Raw genomic sequence first — 20,191 nt, 5'->3', positions numbered from 1 at the left:
AATGAAGAAGGCCTTCCTGGAGATTTCTAGATGTTCCTCCATGCTCCCACACCCGTTTTTCATCAGATTAGAATTGTGCACGGCACCCTGCTTGACAAATAATAGATATCAACTCCGGAGAGGCAGCTACAAACTGCGTCGCCCGCCATCTTGAAAGGATGATCCTATTAAGAGGTCCATGGCAGACCTTGAGCCACTGATATGTAGTAAAGATGTTTGTTCCATAATCCCAGCCTGGTTTCCTTGGATGCTTTGATTGTATATCCACGTAATGGAGCACAATCCCAATTTCGGTCTCCTGAACTATTGTTGTGGTATAAAGCAGTTCGAATTAAAGAAAGCTGGTCCGGTAATGGTGCAGTGATTTTGGAGAATGAAACCAAACTGAATTGAAATCAAGCCAGAGTCCCATATTGGCAATTAGTTTATTGGGTGTATTGGTGTCGGTTCCATTGAAGCCAACTTTTTACTTTGTCTCCAAGGAACCCTTAAAATATGATGTAATTAGCAATGCAAAAACAACTTATATTACAAATATACAATATAACTTGTTAAATCTGTATTGACATAATTCAAATATTTTAAAGTTAATTTGGAGATACTAAGTAGCTCAAAATCTAGTACTAAAATTGCAGGACTAACAAGGTCCTTATAAACTGTATTTGGTATGTATGTTATGCTATCAAACACAAAAACCTTAGAACTTTTGGAATTTTAATTGAGGAGACTGTAGGTGGGTGACTTGATATCAACTTAATTTAAAAAAGACTAGATTAAAAATATTAGCTGATTAAAAAAAATAACGTAACAGTGGATCTCAAACATAAACTGGTTGGCCACTTTACTAGGTACACCAGTACACCTGCTCATAATGCAAATATCTAATCAGCCAATCATGTGGCAACAACTGAATGCATAAAAGCATGGATAAGATCACGAGGTTCAGTTGTCGTTTCGTTCAAGCATCAAAATGGGAAAGAAATGTGATCTAAGTATGGAATGATTGGTGCCAGATGGGGTGGTTTCAGTATCAGAAATTGCTGATTTCCTGGGATTTTTACGCACAACAGTCTCTAGAATTTACGGAGAATGTCATTTTACTTCTGGGGCGGCCTATGGAACGGTGATCTCAGGCAACAAAGCGATGAATATGATTAAATATTCCTGTTTCAGCCTGATACAGCTGAGAATCACAACTGCTTCCATGGTCTGTACAGTTAATAAAGATGTCTTAATGTGACTGAATAAACTATCGCTGGTTAAAACCAATGGAAACAATGTTGATTGTGGTTGTACTTCTCGCCGGATTCCACATAGGAAACATGGCTGCAGGTCAGGGAAACAAGTGCATTTAAGGAAACAGGGTTTTAGACTCCCAGTATCTTGCTGGCAAATGTACATTCTGCAGTAAATAAAAAAGCTAGGGTGCTGTATAGAGAGTCATTAGGACTGCAGGATGGATGCTGCATGGCAGGGCTGATTTTAGAAGACTAAGAGCATCGCACACACACCTTTCTGTCTATTATGTTTACATATATATCAGTTTGCGATCACATTGATGTGCATGCTCTGCACGCATAGCATATTGTGTGATTGTATTTTCAGGAGTATTGGTGATAGCAAAATATCTCGCCAGTGTTGCAACAGCTGCAATACTTTCTGTTATACTTGGGGCGAGCATACACTTAAATCTCAAAGATGGAGCATGACACTTATTTAAAAAGCCTATGAGCTCTACTTTGGTTGTAAAATTGGCGCAACAAATGTGAGGAGCTCAGGCTGTCGATCTTAGGATTTGGGCTCAAAGGTACTTGGAATTCAATGCTGTTCATTGTCCCAATGATATGGCGAGATCAGAAGGATCATGCGACAGACAGCTTCTTCTGTCTGACCAGTGTGTCTGGTTTCTCTGCTAAAAACAAGAAATCCACTGAATACCCCCATCTCTCTTACACCCATGAGACCTGTGCCACATGACAATAGTCTTTCAGTACCAAAGCCACCAGAGACTTAGAGTCTAGAGGAGGCAGATGAAGATGCCATGATGCACAGGCCGGGAATGTAAAACATCACTGATAACGATACAGATTTTGAACCCTGTTTGTTGAGTGAGACCCATCTGATAACACAATCTGAGTTAAGTGACCTGGTCAGAGACTTGGGTTTGTTAAAGGCAAAAACAGAATTACTAACTTCAAAACTGCAAAGATGGAATCTGCTGTCACCAGCACAAATATTTCTGTGAAGGATTTCAATATTTGAGACCAATGTTTCCAGAATTACTGATGTCAAGATTAAGGAAGACACTTTTTGTTGGGCCACAAATCAAACAGGTCATCGATGAGAGTCAATTCAATGAACTTCTAGTGAGACTAGAGAAAATAGCATAGAAAGCATTCAAGGATGTTGTCGAATATTTCCTTGCAACTATAGAGCACAAACTACGTGCAGCTGGTTGACAACATGATTCAAGTATACAAAGCCATGAAGTGCAGCGTCTCATGAAAGATTCATTTTCTGCATTCCTATTTAGATTTCTTCACGTCAAATCTTGATGCTGTCAGTGACAAGCTTGGTGAAAAGTTTCACCAGGATATTGCAGTCATGGAGGAACTGTTTCAGGGCAACTGGGATCCAATGATGGCTGATTATTGTTGCACATTTAAGCAAGAAACCTCAGACACTGAGTACAAATGAAAATCGTCAACAAAGCATTTTAGCTTAATTGAACTATTGCAAAGCATCAGCACTGAATATAACAATTAAATTTGTTGTATTCAATAAATGTTAATTTCTTGATTCTTCAAGTTTCTATGTGATACAAGTAATTTGAAATTATATTTATGTTCAGCTTCAAGCGGTCTATCATATCCAAAAAAAATTTTGAGGAAGCAACTTTCCAGTGTATTCAGAACTGATACAGAATGACTATTGACTGTGCAGCAAGTAGTCTCGACTTTTTATTGAAGAATTGATTGAGTTGTGACAGAAGCCATTTGATATCCAGCAACTGTCAAAAATCAATCAAACACTTAATCATTTCTCAGTCTCTGTGCTCTAGTGAGTGGTGGGAGAAAGAAAAAATGTATTGGAAGGAGAGCACTGGAATCTACTGTATATGCAATAATTTTGAATGTAAAGCTGGACTGAGGAGATTAATTGCTTAGTACAATGTTTCTTGCATTAAAACAAAATAGTTTTGCTGATCATCCTAAATCAGAAATTAAATACGAGGTAGATTATACTGAAATGTGCAACCTATTGTCAATTAACACCTGTCCCTCATGGTTGAGAATGGTAGTTTCCCAAGGGATATTTTACTTGTGGATTTGAAATTGGCCAGTGAGGTTGATCTTGGGAGTGGCCAGTTCTGCTGCATCTGGAATTGGATTTCTATAAGCGCTGAGCCATTTTTATTCAGCAGTCTTGTCTGTAACACCCACCAAGTATACACTTGCCTGGAGTGCATCATCTGACAGCTCCTTAAACAAATCTGGCACATTTAGATCACTAATAGCAAATGGAAGACCTGCTGTCAGAAATGCTCTAACTGACACTGTGTCTTTCACCTGAAAAATTGACTCTACTTCTCTTTCGACAAGTCCCATCTGATGTTAAATATTTTGTCTTCTGTTTTTATTTCCAATACTTAATAAGCTGTTAAGAATGAATTTCTCTGCAATTCACTAAAATGGAAAAGCTAAAAATATGACAAAGCAAATAAAACCGTTGTTCTATAATAATTAAAATGCAAAATATGTTAGTATTTTTGTAATTGGTAAAGTGAAATATGTTCAATTTTTTATTACTTGAAACGAGATAGTCTTATGTAACTTCATATTTTACCTTTTCCCATCATGAAGTGAGACACTGTGCATTCCTCATTATCAAAAGAATACTATTAATAAATGAAGATATGAAGATTTTAAAAAATCAGCCTTTCATATGGGACTTAGCAGTCACATACCACCTTTACCACTTCCCACATTGCATGCAAGTTGTTTTCAGGTGCTTTGTTGTTCATAAGAAATTAAGTGTATGTGATTTTGGTCTAATTCAATCATTATTTCAAGGAGATAAATGCTATCCAAAAAAGTGCCAGATATATTGGAAATTTTAAACTTCTATAAACAGGCTTTGCCAGCATCCTGTCTTGAGCAGTTTTGATTAAATAATTTTGATTAAATCATTTTCAAAATCAGAATCAAATTTATAATATGTCACGAAATTTGTTTTGCTGCAGCAGTATAGTGCAATGCATAAAAAGTTACTTTAAGTTACAATGAGAAAATATGATAGTGCAAAAAGAAAGCAAAATAGTGAGGCAGGGTTCAATGGTTCATGGACTATTCAAAAATCTAATGATGGAGGAGAAGAAGCTGTTCCTAAAACATTAAGCGTCTGTCTTCAAGCTCCTGTACCTCCTCTCTGATGGTCGTTATGAGAATAGGACACGTCCTTGCTGGTGAGGGTCCTTTTTGATGGATGCTTTCATTTTTTTTAAAACCCTTATTGAGATTACTTCTAAAAATTTAACTTCAGTAGAGAGCTTCAATCCTAGAATATTTTTAAAGTTCAGAACTTGAGGATTAAGACATATTGCTTAATTAAAGGAGGAGGACTTTTGTTAATCACAATGTTTATCTGTTCTTCCATTGATCATCACTAATTGAAATTCAAGCTTAATGACTTGTTTGGTGAAACAAGATCGATGCAGAAACAAGATCATGCAAACTGGAGAACATTCTGTGCTACCTGAAATGCTTTGTTATTTGTGGTTTGGCCTTGCAAGAAGAGAATGGCTGTAGGGTAAACTGAGAGGTACAGGATAAAATCTTGGATGGTATACTTTGGTTGTGAATTAGTTTCTGGAAAACAAACACTAGTGATAAAGATAATGGGTTAGATGAATGAACCTTATGCCAGTGGTAGGGAAATTATTAGAGAACCTTTTGTACTTGCTGAAATCTGAAGAAACAATGCTAAAAGAACTCAATGTGTTAAGTGGCATAAGTTGCATTTCGGTTGAGAACCCTTATCAAAATTGAGCAGGAAAGTCTCTGTTTATAACAGAACAAGGGATGGGTGGGGGAATTTTTGGCACATGGAACCAGTGGAGGATTGGCATTATGTGCAGGTATTTTAGATCCGGAGTTCTCAAACTTTTTAATGTCATGGCTCAATACCATTAACCAAGGGGTCTGTGGAGCTCAGGTTGGGGACACATGGTTTAGATTAACATGATGATTGAAGCTTCTGTGCTGTATTATTATTCTATGGTCTGTTCTGTGCTGCTATTCCACGAGTTACTTTATCAAATCCCTTTTGTACACCATGTCAATAGTGTTTGCATTGGTAATCCTATCAGTCTCTCTTGAAATAGTTGATATCCCCCAAAGCTGTAACTCTGTGGCTTTCGCAAACCTTTATGCTTTCACTATAGATTTGATGTGGTTTTTGAGGAGCATGCAAAGAATATCATGGAGGAAACGAATATCTAACGAGGATGACATGAACAGAGCAAGCACAGATAGAGAAATAATGTGTGTGATCATGAAAAGGCACAGTAACTTCATTGGACTAGGAAAGAGGAGTTAGAATGCATGGTAATTATGGGAAAGATTGAAGGGAAGAAAGCAAGAGGAAGGCAAAGACAAATGATGATGGAGACAGCAGCCAGAGAACTGGAAATGAATACCAATGAATTGATCCACTTGACCGAAACAGGAGTGTTTGGGCCATGGCAGTCAAAGCTCAAACTGGGCATGGCACCTGATGATGATGATGATAGATTTGATCCTTATATCCTTCCGAACTAGTTGCTAGTCCAAAGGATACTTCTAATCACGTACAGGCACACTAATCTTTTTTTTCTAAATCTACCTGAATTGATTCTATCCAAGGCATTCCTTCTCTCCAGCATCACTGTATTCTCTTCGATCAGCGTTGCTGTCCTTTTTCTCCCCTTTGCCATCTTTGCTGAATAAATGTATTCAGATATTTTAAACTGCCTCATTACTAACGCATCATTATTCTGTATAATTGCATCTGCAGCTGTTCACCCTTGTTTACTAATTTTTATGTTTTATGTGTGCTCTGCAGCACTGTTGTGTCCTCTCTTTTGGGCCGATCCTTTGAGAAAATGTTCCATTTTGAGCTTTAGTTCTTTTCTATCTCCTCCAGTTCTTTGCATGACTTTATTCTACTGTTAAAAGCATTGAAATAACTAAAGCCGTATCAAGTAGCACTTTTAAAATTGTCAAACACACCCAGTTAAGTAACCCAAAAGTCAATATGCATTTTGCTATGAACCTGTTCATAGTAAAGTGTTCCCTTCAGAACAATAATCAGCCCCTTTGTGCAGCTGTCTTTGCTGGATAGATTATTCTGTCATGTATTCATGTATACCAACAATTAAATAACTTAAGCTATTTTTAATATTTCTGTATCTGATGACCAACAATGTTAACAAAATAAAGAAATGATAATTTTATTTCCAGGTTTTATTTCAAATGTTTTGAGAATGCTCAAATGATCAGATAGTTAAAGAGATTGATCTTTAATTACCTGATCATTTGAGAATCCTTAAAAGATTTGTTTGAATTCTCATTCATCTTTATTCACTAAATAATCTGCAGATGAATGAGAAAATGTTAAATTTGTGATTTAATTTGTCAGTAAATTATTGACTTCTTTGCACCTTCAATGCCTTTTCACAATATTCACTTTAATCCATTGAAGTCTTTCCTCTATACTGATAAGAAGCAGTTCTGTTGTTTTCATGCAACTTTCCTCTGAGGTGGAAGTGCTGTTGGCAGTAAAATTACTATTCTTCCTGTAAACCCAAGCTTAAAACAAAATACTTATTTCTGCATATGGTGAATAAGATTTATCACCACATCATTTTACTCATGCCATATTCTATGTTCCCAAACTGAATTTAGTTTAAAGTAATTGCAATTTGCAGGTATACTGAAGAATCAGCCACCTGTGTCATCAAAAAGATCGTTGATTGCTTTTCATTTTTACTTTTGACAAGCAATTCTATTAATTTTATATTTATATTTACTCTATTTTTATGAACAACTTCTGTAATTGAAAATGATGCATTTGTGGTGACCAACTTTCCAGCGCACTCGAACCGGCTCACAAAATGGTGTGTGCCGGCAGAGAGGCCGGCCCCAAAAAGGGCGCCAGGCCTACTTCACTAGCAAGGGGAAAAGCCCGCGCGCGGGAAGGCTTAAAAGCGAGGCCGCGAAGTTTGAATAAATCTTTTACGCAACTGCAACTCACCGTCTGTATGTCGTTATTCCAGCGTTATGTGTAGCACACCGCTACACATTAACCAAATCATAATAGTGCAATGTAGTGAAACACAATATTCACCAATTTAAGTGAATCAATTAGTTTCCTATGATTCTGCAGACAGAATTGAGACCTTGTATGGTTGTGTGATTAATTGACTAGGGTATAACTTTAATTCAATTCCTGATTTTGATTCATACCTTCATTCCTCTATATTTCTTTTATAAATTGATATGGCTGCATTAATGAAGAATGACTAAGTTCATCTCATGGTAATTGTATTCTTAAGAGTGAGAGCACAAGCAAATGAATTTTGGGGTCAGCCACAAAACTTGACAAAGCAGTTACAAACTTGTTTCCCAGTTGATAGTTATGAAAACTTGCAGTAGCTGCCAAGATGTTTCTTTGAGAGGCTGTCAGAAGGGGTAACGTGGGGTTGCCAAAGAAGTGATGCCCACAGAATAACAAAATTGGTTGTTAATTTGTAGCACCAAACACTGCTAGAATTGTTAAACTCCAATCTTTTTAAAAACACTGTTCAGAAAGCGTTTTTCTTCCTGAGGGCATTCTATTCAAAAAATGCTAATTGGCCATTAGAGAATTTTAGAAAAAGGCATTGAGAACTTTAAAGACATTATGATACTATGTATACAAGTGGACTTCTGAAAATTTAGGCATTATCAAAATAAGGGTCCACAAAGAATCAAAAGGTTTATGGGTAGCTTGGTACAAAATTGGCAGAGAGGAGTGAATTGTGCTGAACTAATTTTCTAGACTGGATGGGGTATGCTGTGATAATTCCTAAAGTTCAGCAATTTGATTACTGTTTAAAATGTACTAATGTCTTGGATTTGGAGAGCATAATTTGTAAAAATTACAGATATGAAGTCAAAAGCTGATTATCTTGGCTGAGGGGACAATAAAGAGAGGGGTTACGAGACAAATACTTGTTTTCCTTTCTGCCTTAATCTAAACTTCGGAATATCACCTTACATGCCCAAGATAGGTTGACTGATCCCTCTTTATTCTGCATTTGGTTGGGAGGTTTCAACTTCACTAAAAATTGATATTTCCACTTGAGGTTGGTTAGAAATTAACTGAACTATGAAGTTGATCCAGCCATGATTTTATGTTCCTGTATAATCAAAGTAGCTGTTGCATCAATGGAAAATTTAAATGGAGAAAATCACTAATCATTGGCAAACTGCTTGCCAAAAGAGGGCAGTTTTGAAGCTGAAGTGGGAAAATGAGGTTTTCTAAAATCTTAGTGTCTTTAACTTAAATCAATTTTACAGTCACCATAAGCATTATTGATTGAGGGAATTGCAGACTTTGACACCAGTCTTTAGGTGTTATCGTGGCTTTAATTCTGATGCAGTTGTAAATTGAGTTTACTTTTTATCTTGAATATTTAGTCTTAGGACATTACATTTTCAACTCTTTTATTTTAGGGAGAAGATGGTCCAGAGGTACGAGGAGGCTCAGTAGATATTCTCATAGTGCATGCAACTGAGACAGATCGTAAAGGTAAATGTACATTATAGGAATGACCTTCAAAGAATGGAGTTAATCATAGTTTTTTTGTGATTCAGATTCTAATGGGAAAATTATTTTTTGATAATCACAATTGAAATATTGTATTTTACTATTTTGTATTTTACCATTAATGTTCTCCACTTTGAGGATCCAATTAGTTGGTCTTCTATTAGTTACTTTAAGTGATTTATTTAAATGTTGCTTCAAATGTACTGTAAATTTAATATTTTGGTTGCTGAATTAATGTGTCCTGGTTCCTTTTGAGTTCTTGTTATATGTTCCTTACATTATGATGTGACCTGGGCTAATGGATAAAGTCAGGATTTGGTTATTGGAGTACTGACTGAAAATTAGCTAAGCAAGTGACAACACATTCCATAAAGTTAGAAGCATTCTTTTCTTTGTTTCACTGAACATTTCTTAAGTTCTGTTAATTATGATGTTGAGGGATATTGGATGACATATGAGGTTATTCAGTACATATTAAAAAATGATACTTCATACTTCCCACTGCTTGCCCATCTTCCTCCTCAGATTTAGTCCTTTACTGTGAGGCATTCCTGACGACCTATCGGACATTCATTCCACCCGAGGACATCATCAAGAAACTACACCATCGATATCCTTTTCAGGATTCTCAATTAGAACTTGTCATAAAGGACAATTAATGTAATGACATGCATCCTGGGAAAATAATACTATGATGACACCTTGCTTTAACCTTGTGCTACCTAATTATTTTCAGAAGCACCACATACAGATATTTTTCCCTAACTTAAGACCACTTATGAGAAGTTTTGCCACTGTCCTGACACATTCAAAAAACGGGTGAGCAAGAATACATTCTTCGTTTTGGTACGAGTGGTGGATGAACTCTGGTGAGTAATACTGGCAATTGCAGTGTACAAACATGTTTAAGAAAATATGAGTATTATTTGTCTGAAATAGCTTTTACTGCCTACATGACTTCAGAATTATTCATGTAATAAATCCAAATAGTACTACTTGCATCTGTTTTCTATTTGTTGCCACATTTTTCCCATACCAAAACTTCATAAAGCTCCAGCAGAAAATAACACATCTCTTAGCAACCCACATACTTATTTGCCCAAACCTAAAAAAATTCCCTCCGAAAAAAATCACCAGGATTTGTTTGTGTTAATGTTACTTTTTTGTTACTAAGTTTTAAACAATTAATTCTGTCTAACTGTTGTACCACCTCTGGAGCAAAAGAGTAAAATAGATTAGGCAGACTAAAAAAGAAATAGATTTCCAAAAAAAAAACTTGCTGTATTCTGGATAATTTACCTTTATTTTGTGAATTGGTTTCCCTCATACTAAAAAAAAAAGTTCAGCTGCAACTTCAGTATGTGAACCTCTGCCATGTATTAGTGTGTGTGCAGTCCATATGATAAACATATTGCCGTCTTGTGAATATGTTGAATTTGAAATATCTGTTCAGCTTCCCTCTTTGCATGCAATACATATTTTCAGTCTGTTTTGTGGTCTCTCAAGTATTTGTTTAATTATCAGGGATCAATGTAATATGAGAAACTTCTGTCAATTAATATAAAGTAGAACTAGATGAAACTGGAGGTACTTCATTCAGTGAGATTCTAAATTGAACAGTGAAATAAATTATTGCAGTGACCCTTGTGTGTTAAGTAGCCTCAGATAGTTTCCTCATAGTCTTCATCTTTTCAAGTTAGTTGCACACCCTGGGAGCAAAGTGGTGCCAAATTTATAAGGATGAGTGTTTACCTAAGGAACTTGCATGAGTGGGCAAAATACTTGGAAGTGCTTTGTGCCTCGGCTGCACTTAGTCATCAGTGCTACGCATTCCAAAGCTGTGAGCCAAATTACTTGGCAGCTAATGTCACAGGTCCGTGGTATACATTAATAGATTGAGTGGTATGCAATTGTTGTTGAGTGAATTATAGAAGTGCAGCTAAGTATGCCCTCAGCTGTTTGTAGTGGTTCCTATAATACCTTGCATCAGATTGATTAGCAGGAGACGAGATACTGTTTCCAAGTGAATATCTTTAACCATTATTGTATCCTGAATGTCATTTTTGGCTTTAAAAGCATTGGTACTCTGACAAATTTATTAATAAGGATAGAATCATGGAGTGTTTAGAACGAAAATAGGCCCATCATGTCCATGCCGACTATCAAATTCATATTCCCATATACCAGGACATGATCTGTAACCTACTAAGCCTTGCCAATTCAAGTTTTCACCCAGATAATTAAACGTTGTGAAAGTACCTGCCACTACCAACTTCTCAGGCAATGTGTTGCAGATTGCAGCCACCCTCCTAAAAAAACAACTTCTCAAATATTCTCTGAACCTCTTCTTCCTCCCAGTAAACCTTGCCCCTCTGGTCTTAGACACCTCTTTTCTGGAAATGTTTCTATCTATCTATGCCTCTCATATTTTGGCATGCCCCTATCAGATCCCCCATCATCCTCATCTGATCCAAGGAAAATAAGCCCAACTTATCCAGTCTCTCCTCATAACTGAAATATTTCCAACCCAGGCAACATCATGGTGAATCTCCTCTGCCATCATGTCCTCCTTATAGTGTGGGGATCAGAGCTTACATTTTGAAAATGTATAGAGTGCAGGTTAAGAAGGGACATGCTGAATGGTGGTGGTCAGGGACTTTTGAAGTAAGAGATCTATTTTGTTTTGAGTGTAGTTTGGTTCTTTAATCTCGAGTATGATTCTGTAAACCTATTTGATCAGTGATCATTACATTGCACTGTAGGTAAGAAGCAATCTGGGATACTAAAAAGTATTATAGCTAATAAAAATGGTTGGTTTCTCCCCAGATGAATAAAAGTAGTTCCAGTTGCCAGTAACTAATTACTCCAAGATCAATTGCTAAATACCTAATCTGACATGAAGATTTTCTAGCAATATAAACATGGAATCTTATCTTGTACCTGTAGTGCAGAAGTAATTGATTTTGTGTGGATAAGAACAAGCAGCAGCTCAAATGAGCCATTTGGTCTATATTTTTGTTTGCCTTTTGGGTTTCAGTGCAACAGGAGCAAAATTTTCTGTTTATGGTAGAGACTTGCCTTTGTACAATGATTTCTTACAATCTCTTAACATCCCAAGTTGTAGAATGGATGTCTGTTACATATACTGAGATAATTCATTCATCTCTTCCTTATTTTGTACCTGTTTCTCATCTGTGTGTTGTCTTTTGGCACTATCTGAAATGTGTCCCATGACAAAAGTCCTAACAATACCACTGCAATTTAACTACAATCCTGTTTGATTCCCTGGATAGGCAGATATGGGGAACTTCAAAGCCATCACCTCTAGTTACTACTCCAAACTATTTTCTTGCTATCCATTGCAACTGTAAGAGAGTTCCTCAGATATTCAGAACCCTTGCAATATATTTAAATTTGAGTTGAGTTTTCTATCACACCTTCATTATTACTATGACCAGCTATCTTCCCCAAATTGATACATTTTTCAGGATGTTAGCATGTTTCTTTGCTATCCCATATTGCCTTTGAGAAATTAGTGGTGAGCTACTCTGAACTGCTGTAGTTCTTCTGGTACGCATACTTCAATGTTGTTTTAGGATTGTGACCTGTCAAGAAGAATGGTGATTTCCCTCCCCCACTCAATTTGTACCTTGTTTTCCATGCAATTGCTCTCTTATTCTCACTTTAAGGACCACAGGTTTTTGAGGTGCTGGTATATAGTGCAGTCTTGCTACACCTGCACTGAGGGAAATTAATATTGAATGGGGTGTCACTTAGTGGGCTCTGTCAAGCTGTCTGTGTTGTTGGAGATGCAATCTTCCTATCTAGTGGACAGTATTCTTTACAGCAGATTTGTGCTTTACTGATCGTGGAAAAGTTTTGGGATGTCAGGGTGTAAGGTACTTGCTACGGCACACACAACTAATTTATTCTTGCAGCTGTACTGTTTATGTGACTAAGCCCTGTTGAAGTTCTTGTCAATGGTGACTCCCCAGAATAAATCTTTTGGGTGACTTGGTCAGATTAGGTAGTTCAGAGTAATGATCAGAGTAGGTAGTTAGATTTTCTTTATGGTGATGGGTCATCAACCGACACTTCTGATGTGAATGTTACAGTCCTAGCTTAATTGTGTTGTAATGTTACGTGCAGACATAGGTAGGCAGAGGAGTTGTGATCATCCCCACTTTTGACCAGTATAATGGAAGACAGATCATTAGTGAAACTGCCAAAGATGGTTGGGCCTTGGATGCTGTCATGAGCGTCTAGTGATGAGTTGGCAATAGAGTAATTGGTCTTGAATAAACCATCTTCTGTGTGAACTATGACTTCAACCATTGGTGTGGGTTCTGCTAGGGCTATTTCATGCCGCCCATGATAGAATGCTGTTTTAATTTCAGAGGCAGTCTGTCACTTTTGCCTCTTCTCTGCATCAGCTTGTTGATCCATGCCCGGATTAAGGCTAAGATGATTTATAGACTCAAGTGGTGGTCCTAGCCGAATCCAAGCTGGGCATTGGTTGCAGGTATAAAAACACTGTAAACTTCCAGCAGGTTAGACAGTTGCATGAAAAGAAGGTGTTAATGTTTCAAGTCCTAAAATCCTTTGTTAGACTGGAAAAGAGAGAAAACAAGTTAGTTCTCCAGTTTCAGCTAAGGGGAGAACAGTATATCTGATGTGGAGATATCCAATGGATTGATAGTATTTAGAGCAGTTTGTGTTTTGTCTGTGTTAGGTGTTGCCAAAATTGGTTGTGGGACATGCCTGGCAGTTCAGCTTGTATTAAAAGCAAGTCACAGAGAGCAAAATTGGCACATTATTGGAAAGTCAGTTCATATTGCACTTTATATTACTTTGATAATTGGGAGTTGACTGATTTGAGCAGTATTTCTTTGGATTGGATTTTTCCCACTTCTTCTGAACACAATATTTCTAGTAATAGTAATAGTAATATTTCTAGTATTTTGCCAATGTTATAAGAATATAGGTGCAGCTTGGCTCAATTTGATACGAGTTCTGAAGTGCAAACACGAGGAAATCTGCAGATGCTGGAAATTAAACAACACACACACAAAATGCTGGTGGAACACAGCAGGCCAGGCAGCATCTATAAGGAGAAGCGCTATCGATCTTTCGTCGAAACACTGAAGCACTGAAATGTCGACAGTGCTTCTCCTTATAGATGCTGCCTGGCCTGCTGTGTTCCACCAGCATTTTGTGTGTCTAGTTCTGAAGTGCTGGTCTTCAGTGTTGCAGTTGGGATGTTGAGTTGGAGAAAATGCACAGCCATTTCATGAGAACGAATCAACTTGACAGAGAACTGGCTAACATGCTCATAATCTCAGGAGGAGCCTTTAATAATATTGATAACTTTATACTTGCCTCAGATTGTCTGTTGAAGTCCTCGACTGTGCCTTTGCTATCTCTGGCGTTAATGTTTGCAAAGCACTGCTAAGTAGGACTGCACCTTCCATCCTTCTGCTGCCTATATCCCATTTTACATTGTCCCATTTCCCCGTCACTTCTTGGCTTACAACCTTTCATTAGCTTGTAGATTAAGCAATTTCAAATGTCTCATCTTTTTTTATCTCCTCCTTGCATTTAATGTCCTTATTTCTGCAACCTTCTGCGCTCCATTTGTGGCTTCTTCACATCCCCAATTTTAATGACTCCCATCATTGGCAGCCCCTTTCCATTAGCAGCCACCCCTCCATAAAAACTCCAACTCTCTGCTTCTTTACTGCTTTGAGATGTTTCTTTTATCTGCATCTTCTTTTCCTATGATAAATCCTTGCGTGTCTTTGTTGAACCTTGTTTGAATAAAGCACTTTTGTAGGGAAGATTTGCTATTCTAAATAATGCTGAATAATTGCAAATTGGTGCTTACAGTTAGTGAAGTACACTTAAAATGTTGTTTGTGTTATTATGCTGGAAGTACCTGAGTTACCTGAGGGATGGGGTGGAAAGGATCTAAAACTAGACTAGTGAAACAAGCAAATTATGATTAAGTAAGCTTGTTCTGTGAGCATTAAGGCTGATTTATACCTGTGTGTCGCATCTACGCTGTAGGTACCGCATACCCTACGCCATAGGGTGACGTGCACCTCCCCAAATAAGTAATTCATGCATCGTGGCAATGCAGACCACAACAACTGTGATTGGTCTGCTTGGTAGCATCGAATTTCCTCCTATACATTTCCACCGTGTCTGTACACTGATGCAAAATAGATGAACCAAATCGTCAAATTTACCTGCTGGCATGCAAAAATGTTTGAAATGCATTTCCTCGTCCATGTCTTTCACGAAGAAGCTCAACACAGTGGCATAGAAACCCCACCGCCAACTAGAGTGTTGGCGCACGCCAATGCATGCTCGCTATGGTGTAGAGTGATGCAGAAGTGAAAATCAGGCCTACGGCGTAGCCCATATGCACAAGTATAACTCAGCCTTTACATAATATTCAATACCACTGCCTGAAAGGTGTTCATGTGATTGGCAACTTGTGACACAGATTATGATAATACTTAATGAGAGGAAGTAACCTATATGTCCTTTTTAATATCTGTATACCACTGTTTTTTCCTGTACACATCTCACAAGATTATGTTCTATTTTAAAACAGGATAAATATTAAAAATCTGCAATACGGATCTAGAAGTACTGCCTTTTATGCTATACTTGTTGCTCATCGTCTGATCGATCCTTTTTTGTTGTTTCCTTTCCCAGTTTGGTAGAGCTATCGGATGACATCCTGAAGTTGCTAATGGAACTTGTGTTCCGTTTAGTATGTAGTGGTGAACTGAGTCTGGCCCGAGTTCTAAGAAAGAATATTCTGGATAAAGTAGATCAGAAGAAGACGGTGAAATACTCTGGTTTGATGAAGCCATTGGCTGCACGTGGGGTAGCAGCAAGGTACAGGTTCCATGTATTTTTTTTTTATAGACATTCTTTTTATCTTGGTTACGTGGAAGGTTTATAACTAATTCGATGCAAATGGGCAGTCTGTTATTTTTCTCTCAGTATTTGAGAGAATCTGTTTTGTGAAAACAGAAACAAATCAATCCTTGATTTTCACTAACACCCTGAACTGTCTTTTATCCCTTCAGGCCTGGAACCCTTCATGACTTCCACAGCCATGAGATTGCTGAACAGTTGACGCTGCTAGATGCTGAGCTGTTCTACAAGATAGAGGTAATGTTCTGCCAGGGTATACTTGAATAAGTCATTGCTCTACAAATCATACAGATGATTACATTTATATGAACATTACTGACATGAGATAAGCTGTCAGGTTGAAACTATACTATTCTACTTGAACTGTTGAAAATATTGTAGTCCAGTGGGATTAGAGGATTCAAATGAAGAAAAAATAATCCGGGTGATAGTATTTGTGCCAATTTTGTTTTAAGTAGCCTCATTCCTCCTTTTAGCACTAGTTCATAGCCCTGAAGTCCTGCTAAAGGGTCTTGGCCTGAAATGTCAACTGTACTCTTTTCCATAGATGCTGCCTGGCCTGCTGAGTTCCTCCAGTATTTTATATGTGTTGCTTGGATTTCCAGTATCTGCTGATTTTCTCCTGTTTCTGAAGCTCTTCAATATATGTTTTTCAGGTGATGAGGAATTCTGCATCTGTCATCCTCTCAGGCAGTAGAGTCCAGACCCTGCCACCCTTTATTCTCTATCTACTAATTAGTATAGTTCTTATGTCCTCTTCTTGGATCCACCCTGTTTACTTTCTCTCTGTCTCTCATTATGAGATGCAGTTAAAATTTCCCTCATTCCCTTCTGTTTCAAAGAAAGCAAATCAAGCATGTCCAATCTGTCCTAATGGCAACACTTTCAGTTATGATAGTTTCCTTTGCAACCTCAGTGCAGTTGCATCATTCCTGTAATATGATGACATAGTCCTGTGTTATAATCCCCCTGCGCTTGGATTCCATGCAAACCATCACAATATGTCTTTTTAACTGTCATATTCACTTGATCTTCTGCCTTTTAAGGATCTGTAGACACCTTTGTTCCTTCGTAGTATCTATCAAGTACAGTGCACTTCTCTGCCTTTTTGCATCTCCTGAGGTTCATTGCCATATTTCTCTAGGTTGTTATCTGTACAGACCATTTATATCTTCCTGTCTCTATATCTTGGTGTCACCCATGTGTCGTTTTTGTATCATATATACACTCTATCATGCTCCAAACACATTTGTTAATGTATGTAGCAGAAAGCAAGGACTGAGGGCAAAGCCCAGTGGAGTCCTGCTACTAACGCAATAACATCAGATCAGTATAAGTGAGCATGCATGAGAGGACCACTGAGAATTAAGTACATCTTTGCTTTTGTGGTTTGTAGTGCACATCCATGGCCAGTAAAGATGAATTTTGGACTGTGGCTATGGTTTGTAGATAGGTTTATTGTTGAAGGCAGCCCAGATTATTCTTCAGGAAGAGGTCCTTATTATCAGATGCAAATGGAGAAATTTCAGCTGACAACTTCATGTTTCTTAGATTAAATTAGCTTTATTTATCACGTGCATTAAAATGTACAGTGAAATGAGTTATTTGTGTCAACAACCAACACAGTCTAAGGTGTGGTGGGGGATGCCAGCAAGTGCCAACATAGCAAGCATCTTTGAAACGTGGGAAGAAACTGGAGCACCTGGAGGAAAACAATATAGTTACAGGGAGAATATACAAACTCCTTACAGATAGCAGTTGCAGCTGGTGTTGTATTAAGCTAGTCGCTATGCTACCATGTACACTCCAAGTCAGTAACTGTAGTGCTGTAAAATTTAAATACTATTGGTGATTGCTTTGTGCTGAAGTTTGCATTCTGTTTCAAGTTGTAGAGTGATGGTCCGGCAAATTGTTTGGCTACATTCATCTCTCTGTTTTAACACTTCTCTTATTGACAGATTCCTGAGGTTTTACTCTGGGCCAAAGAACAGAATGAAGAAAAGAGTCCGAACCTAACACAGTTTACAGAGCACTTCAACAATATGTCCTATTGGTGAGCATGATACAGTGTTCTCAGTTCTTTGGTGCCACAATGGTTGAGATAAGAAAATCTGAGTTCTGGGTGAAACAACTGATAATAAGGGATGAAATAAAAGTGGGCATTGCAAGATCAGGAGTAGTACTGGGATTGAATGCCATGACAGTAGTGAACAGTAATGTGGAGAATTTTACATTAATTATTAGATTAATTATGATCTGGGTAGTACTGGTTCAGAGTTTGGTGATGGGTTCATGAAATGAAGAGTGGTTTAAGGAGACATTAGAGAGCTGACTTCTAGCTGGGTAAAAATCTGAACTGATTTGGACTCTGCAACTCGTTTCCGCCACATTATTTATTTATTTATTTGCCATTTGTCTTTTGCACATTAGCTGTCAGTCTTTGTGTGTAGTTTTTCCATAGATTCTATCATATTTGTTTTCCTGTGAATGCCTGCTAGAAAATGAATTTCAAGATAGTATATGGTGACATACATATACTTTGATAAGAAGTTTATTTTGAATTTTGTGCTAAAAGTTAGTTTGCCAAGTTATCTCATCTTTGGCATTCAGGTTTACTGGCTGTATCAGGACTGAAGAGAATGGGAAGGATTTAAGGCAAAGAAATTGAAATATCAGTCAGCAGTTTATAATGAAAAGTAGGTGACAGAAAGGAAATCTGAGCAAAAGGTCCAGATGGAAGGAGATGGCAGAAGTGGTCGACTCTTTGGTGGTGGAGAGGGCGGTGGTTGGCAAGTTGCTTTAAACCAAGACGTAGGCACAGAGTTGAACAGGAAAGAAGAGTTTAATGTCATGTCAAACTGTATCCATTAATGTTGTAAGAGGGTTGCAGAGGAAATAATTGGGAAATACAGTGAAATTATACCAAAAGGTTCCTGCTGACAGGAACAGAGTGTACATCAGTGCTGCTGAAGACTTTCAAAACTGCTGTTCAGCATTGAGCAGATTAGATTTGGTTTTAAAATTTAAGACTCCAGGTCTGAGTCCTTTACATTGCAAATTAATTAAAGATTATTCTTTATACATATATGAAAACACCAAAGGACGTTATGATGATTTGTCTGTAGTACTTTCACTCCCCCTTTTATCAGATTTTTGCTGTCTTTAGCAACAAGTTCATATTGAGGTCTCACATTGTGGAGAACTGTGACAGAAAAGACTTACTCATTACTATTTTGTTGTTTAGCGAGATGGTGCAGAATAGGTCCTTCTGGCCCTTCCAAGCCACACTGCCCAACAACCCCCGATTTAATCCTAGCCTTGTCATGGGACAATTTACAATGATCATTTAACCTACTAACTGATATGTCTTTGGACTGTGGGAGGAAATTGAAGCACTCAGGGTAGGGTGGGAGGAAGGAGGAACCCACATATTCCACATGGAGGGCGTCCAAACTCCTTACAGATGACGTCAGAATTCAACTCTGAGCTCTTTTACCCCGAGCTATAATAATGTAGCTAACTGCAATACTACTTTGGCAAAGCGATACACTTGCTGTCATGAACTTGTGAGCCATGTCTGCTTCTCCACAGTCTCTTAAGCTAATACCCGTTCACCACATGTTACTTAAGCAATGTGTGTTAACAAGGCTGAGTGACTGCAAAGTATTGCAGCTAAGCCAGATGTATTTTCTTGGTACCATTGTGAGTGTTCAGGAATGGATGCTAGTTATCCATTGAGAACCAGTTTTTATGTTAAATCCTCTGGTCTTTCAGGGTGAGGTCAATAATTATTCAGCAGGAAAAGGCACAAGATCGCGAACGGTTACTCCTCAAGTTTATCAAAATCATGAAGGTTTGTACCTGGTATATAGTTTAATTTGCATTTCTTGTAACATTTCTCTGCTGTCGCTACGCTTGAAATTGTAAGATTTGCTAAAAACAGATGTATATAAAGAATAGAATTTAATTTTAAATCTCTTGCCACTTTGATCAATAGCTAGAAAAATATGTGGTATATAGTGAAATCAACATATTGTCCATTTAACTCTTAACTTTGAAATTCTGGCAGCACATGTTGAAATTCAAACTTTTTGTTTCCTTTTTAGCACTTACGCAAACTGAATAATTTTAATTCATACCTGGCTATATTGTCTGCATTGGACTCAGCACCTATCCGGAGGCTAGAATGGCAGAAGCAGACTTCAGAGGTAAGCTTTCTCTTGACTCTTAAAGACATTTCTTAATGATTTGATTCACTTTTGCAGAGTGCCTTCAGTGCACTAAAAGTTCTTTTTGAAGTGACAGTCTCCCCGGTGTTATTGCGTCTTCTATAGGTGTTGTGTCTGTATGACATTTTGTGAATGAGTACCTGAATGTATATTTCAATGTA

At 37.6% G+C, this 20,191-nt stretch overlaps 1 protein-coding gene across 8 annotated transcripts in view; it reads left to right on the top strand.

Moving 5' to 3' along the window:
• Positions 1-20,191, top strand: part of rapgef1a (Rap guanine nucleotide exchange factor (GEF) 1a) — a 170,099-nt gene that overhangs the window by 133,632 nt on the left and 16,276 nt on the right. For all 8 annotated transcript variants that reach the window (XM_059993778.1, XM_059993774.1, XM_059993772.1 and 5 more), the window contains 8 exons: positions 8,757-8,832; positions 9,376-9,460; positions 9,627-9,719; positions 15,574-15,759; positions 15,954-16,038; positions 17,760-17,854; positions 19,576-19,654; positions 19,908-20,009. In XM_059993778.1, the coding sequence (XP_059849761.1) occupies positions 8,757-8,832; positions 9,376-9,460; positions 9,627-9,719; positions 15,574-15,759; positions 15,954-16,038; positions 17,760-17,854; positions 19,576-19,654; positions 19,908-20,009 (801 nt within the window). The remainder of the gene's footprint in view (positions 1-8,756; positions 8,833-9,375; positions 9,461-9,626; positions 9,720-15,573; positions 15,760-15,953; positions 16,039-17,759; positions 17,855-19,575; positions 19,655-19,907; positions 20,010-20,191) is intronic.

This window comes from Hypanus sabinus, chromosome 18, assembly GCF_030144855.1.
Source record: "Hypanus sabinus isolate sHypSab1 chromosome 18, sHypSab1.hap1, whole genome shotgun sequence".
In the NCBI taxonomy this organism is placed as follows: domain Eukaryota; kingdom Metazoa; phylum Chordata; class Chondrichthyes; order Myliobatiformes; family Dasyatidae; genus Hypanus; species Hypanus sabinus.
Note: the sequence above shows the minus strand (reverse complement) of the source record. Positions and strands in the feature narration are given on the sequence as shown.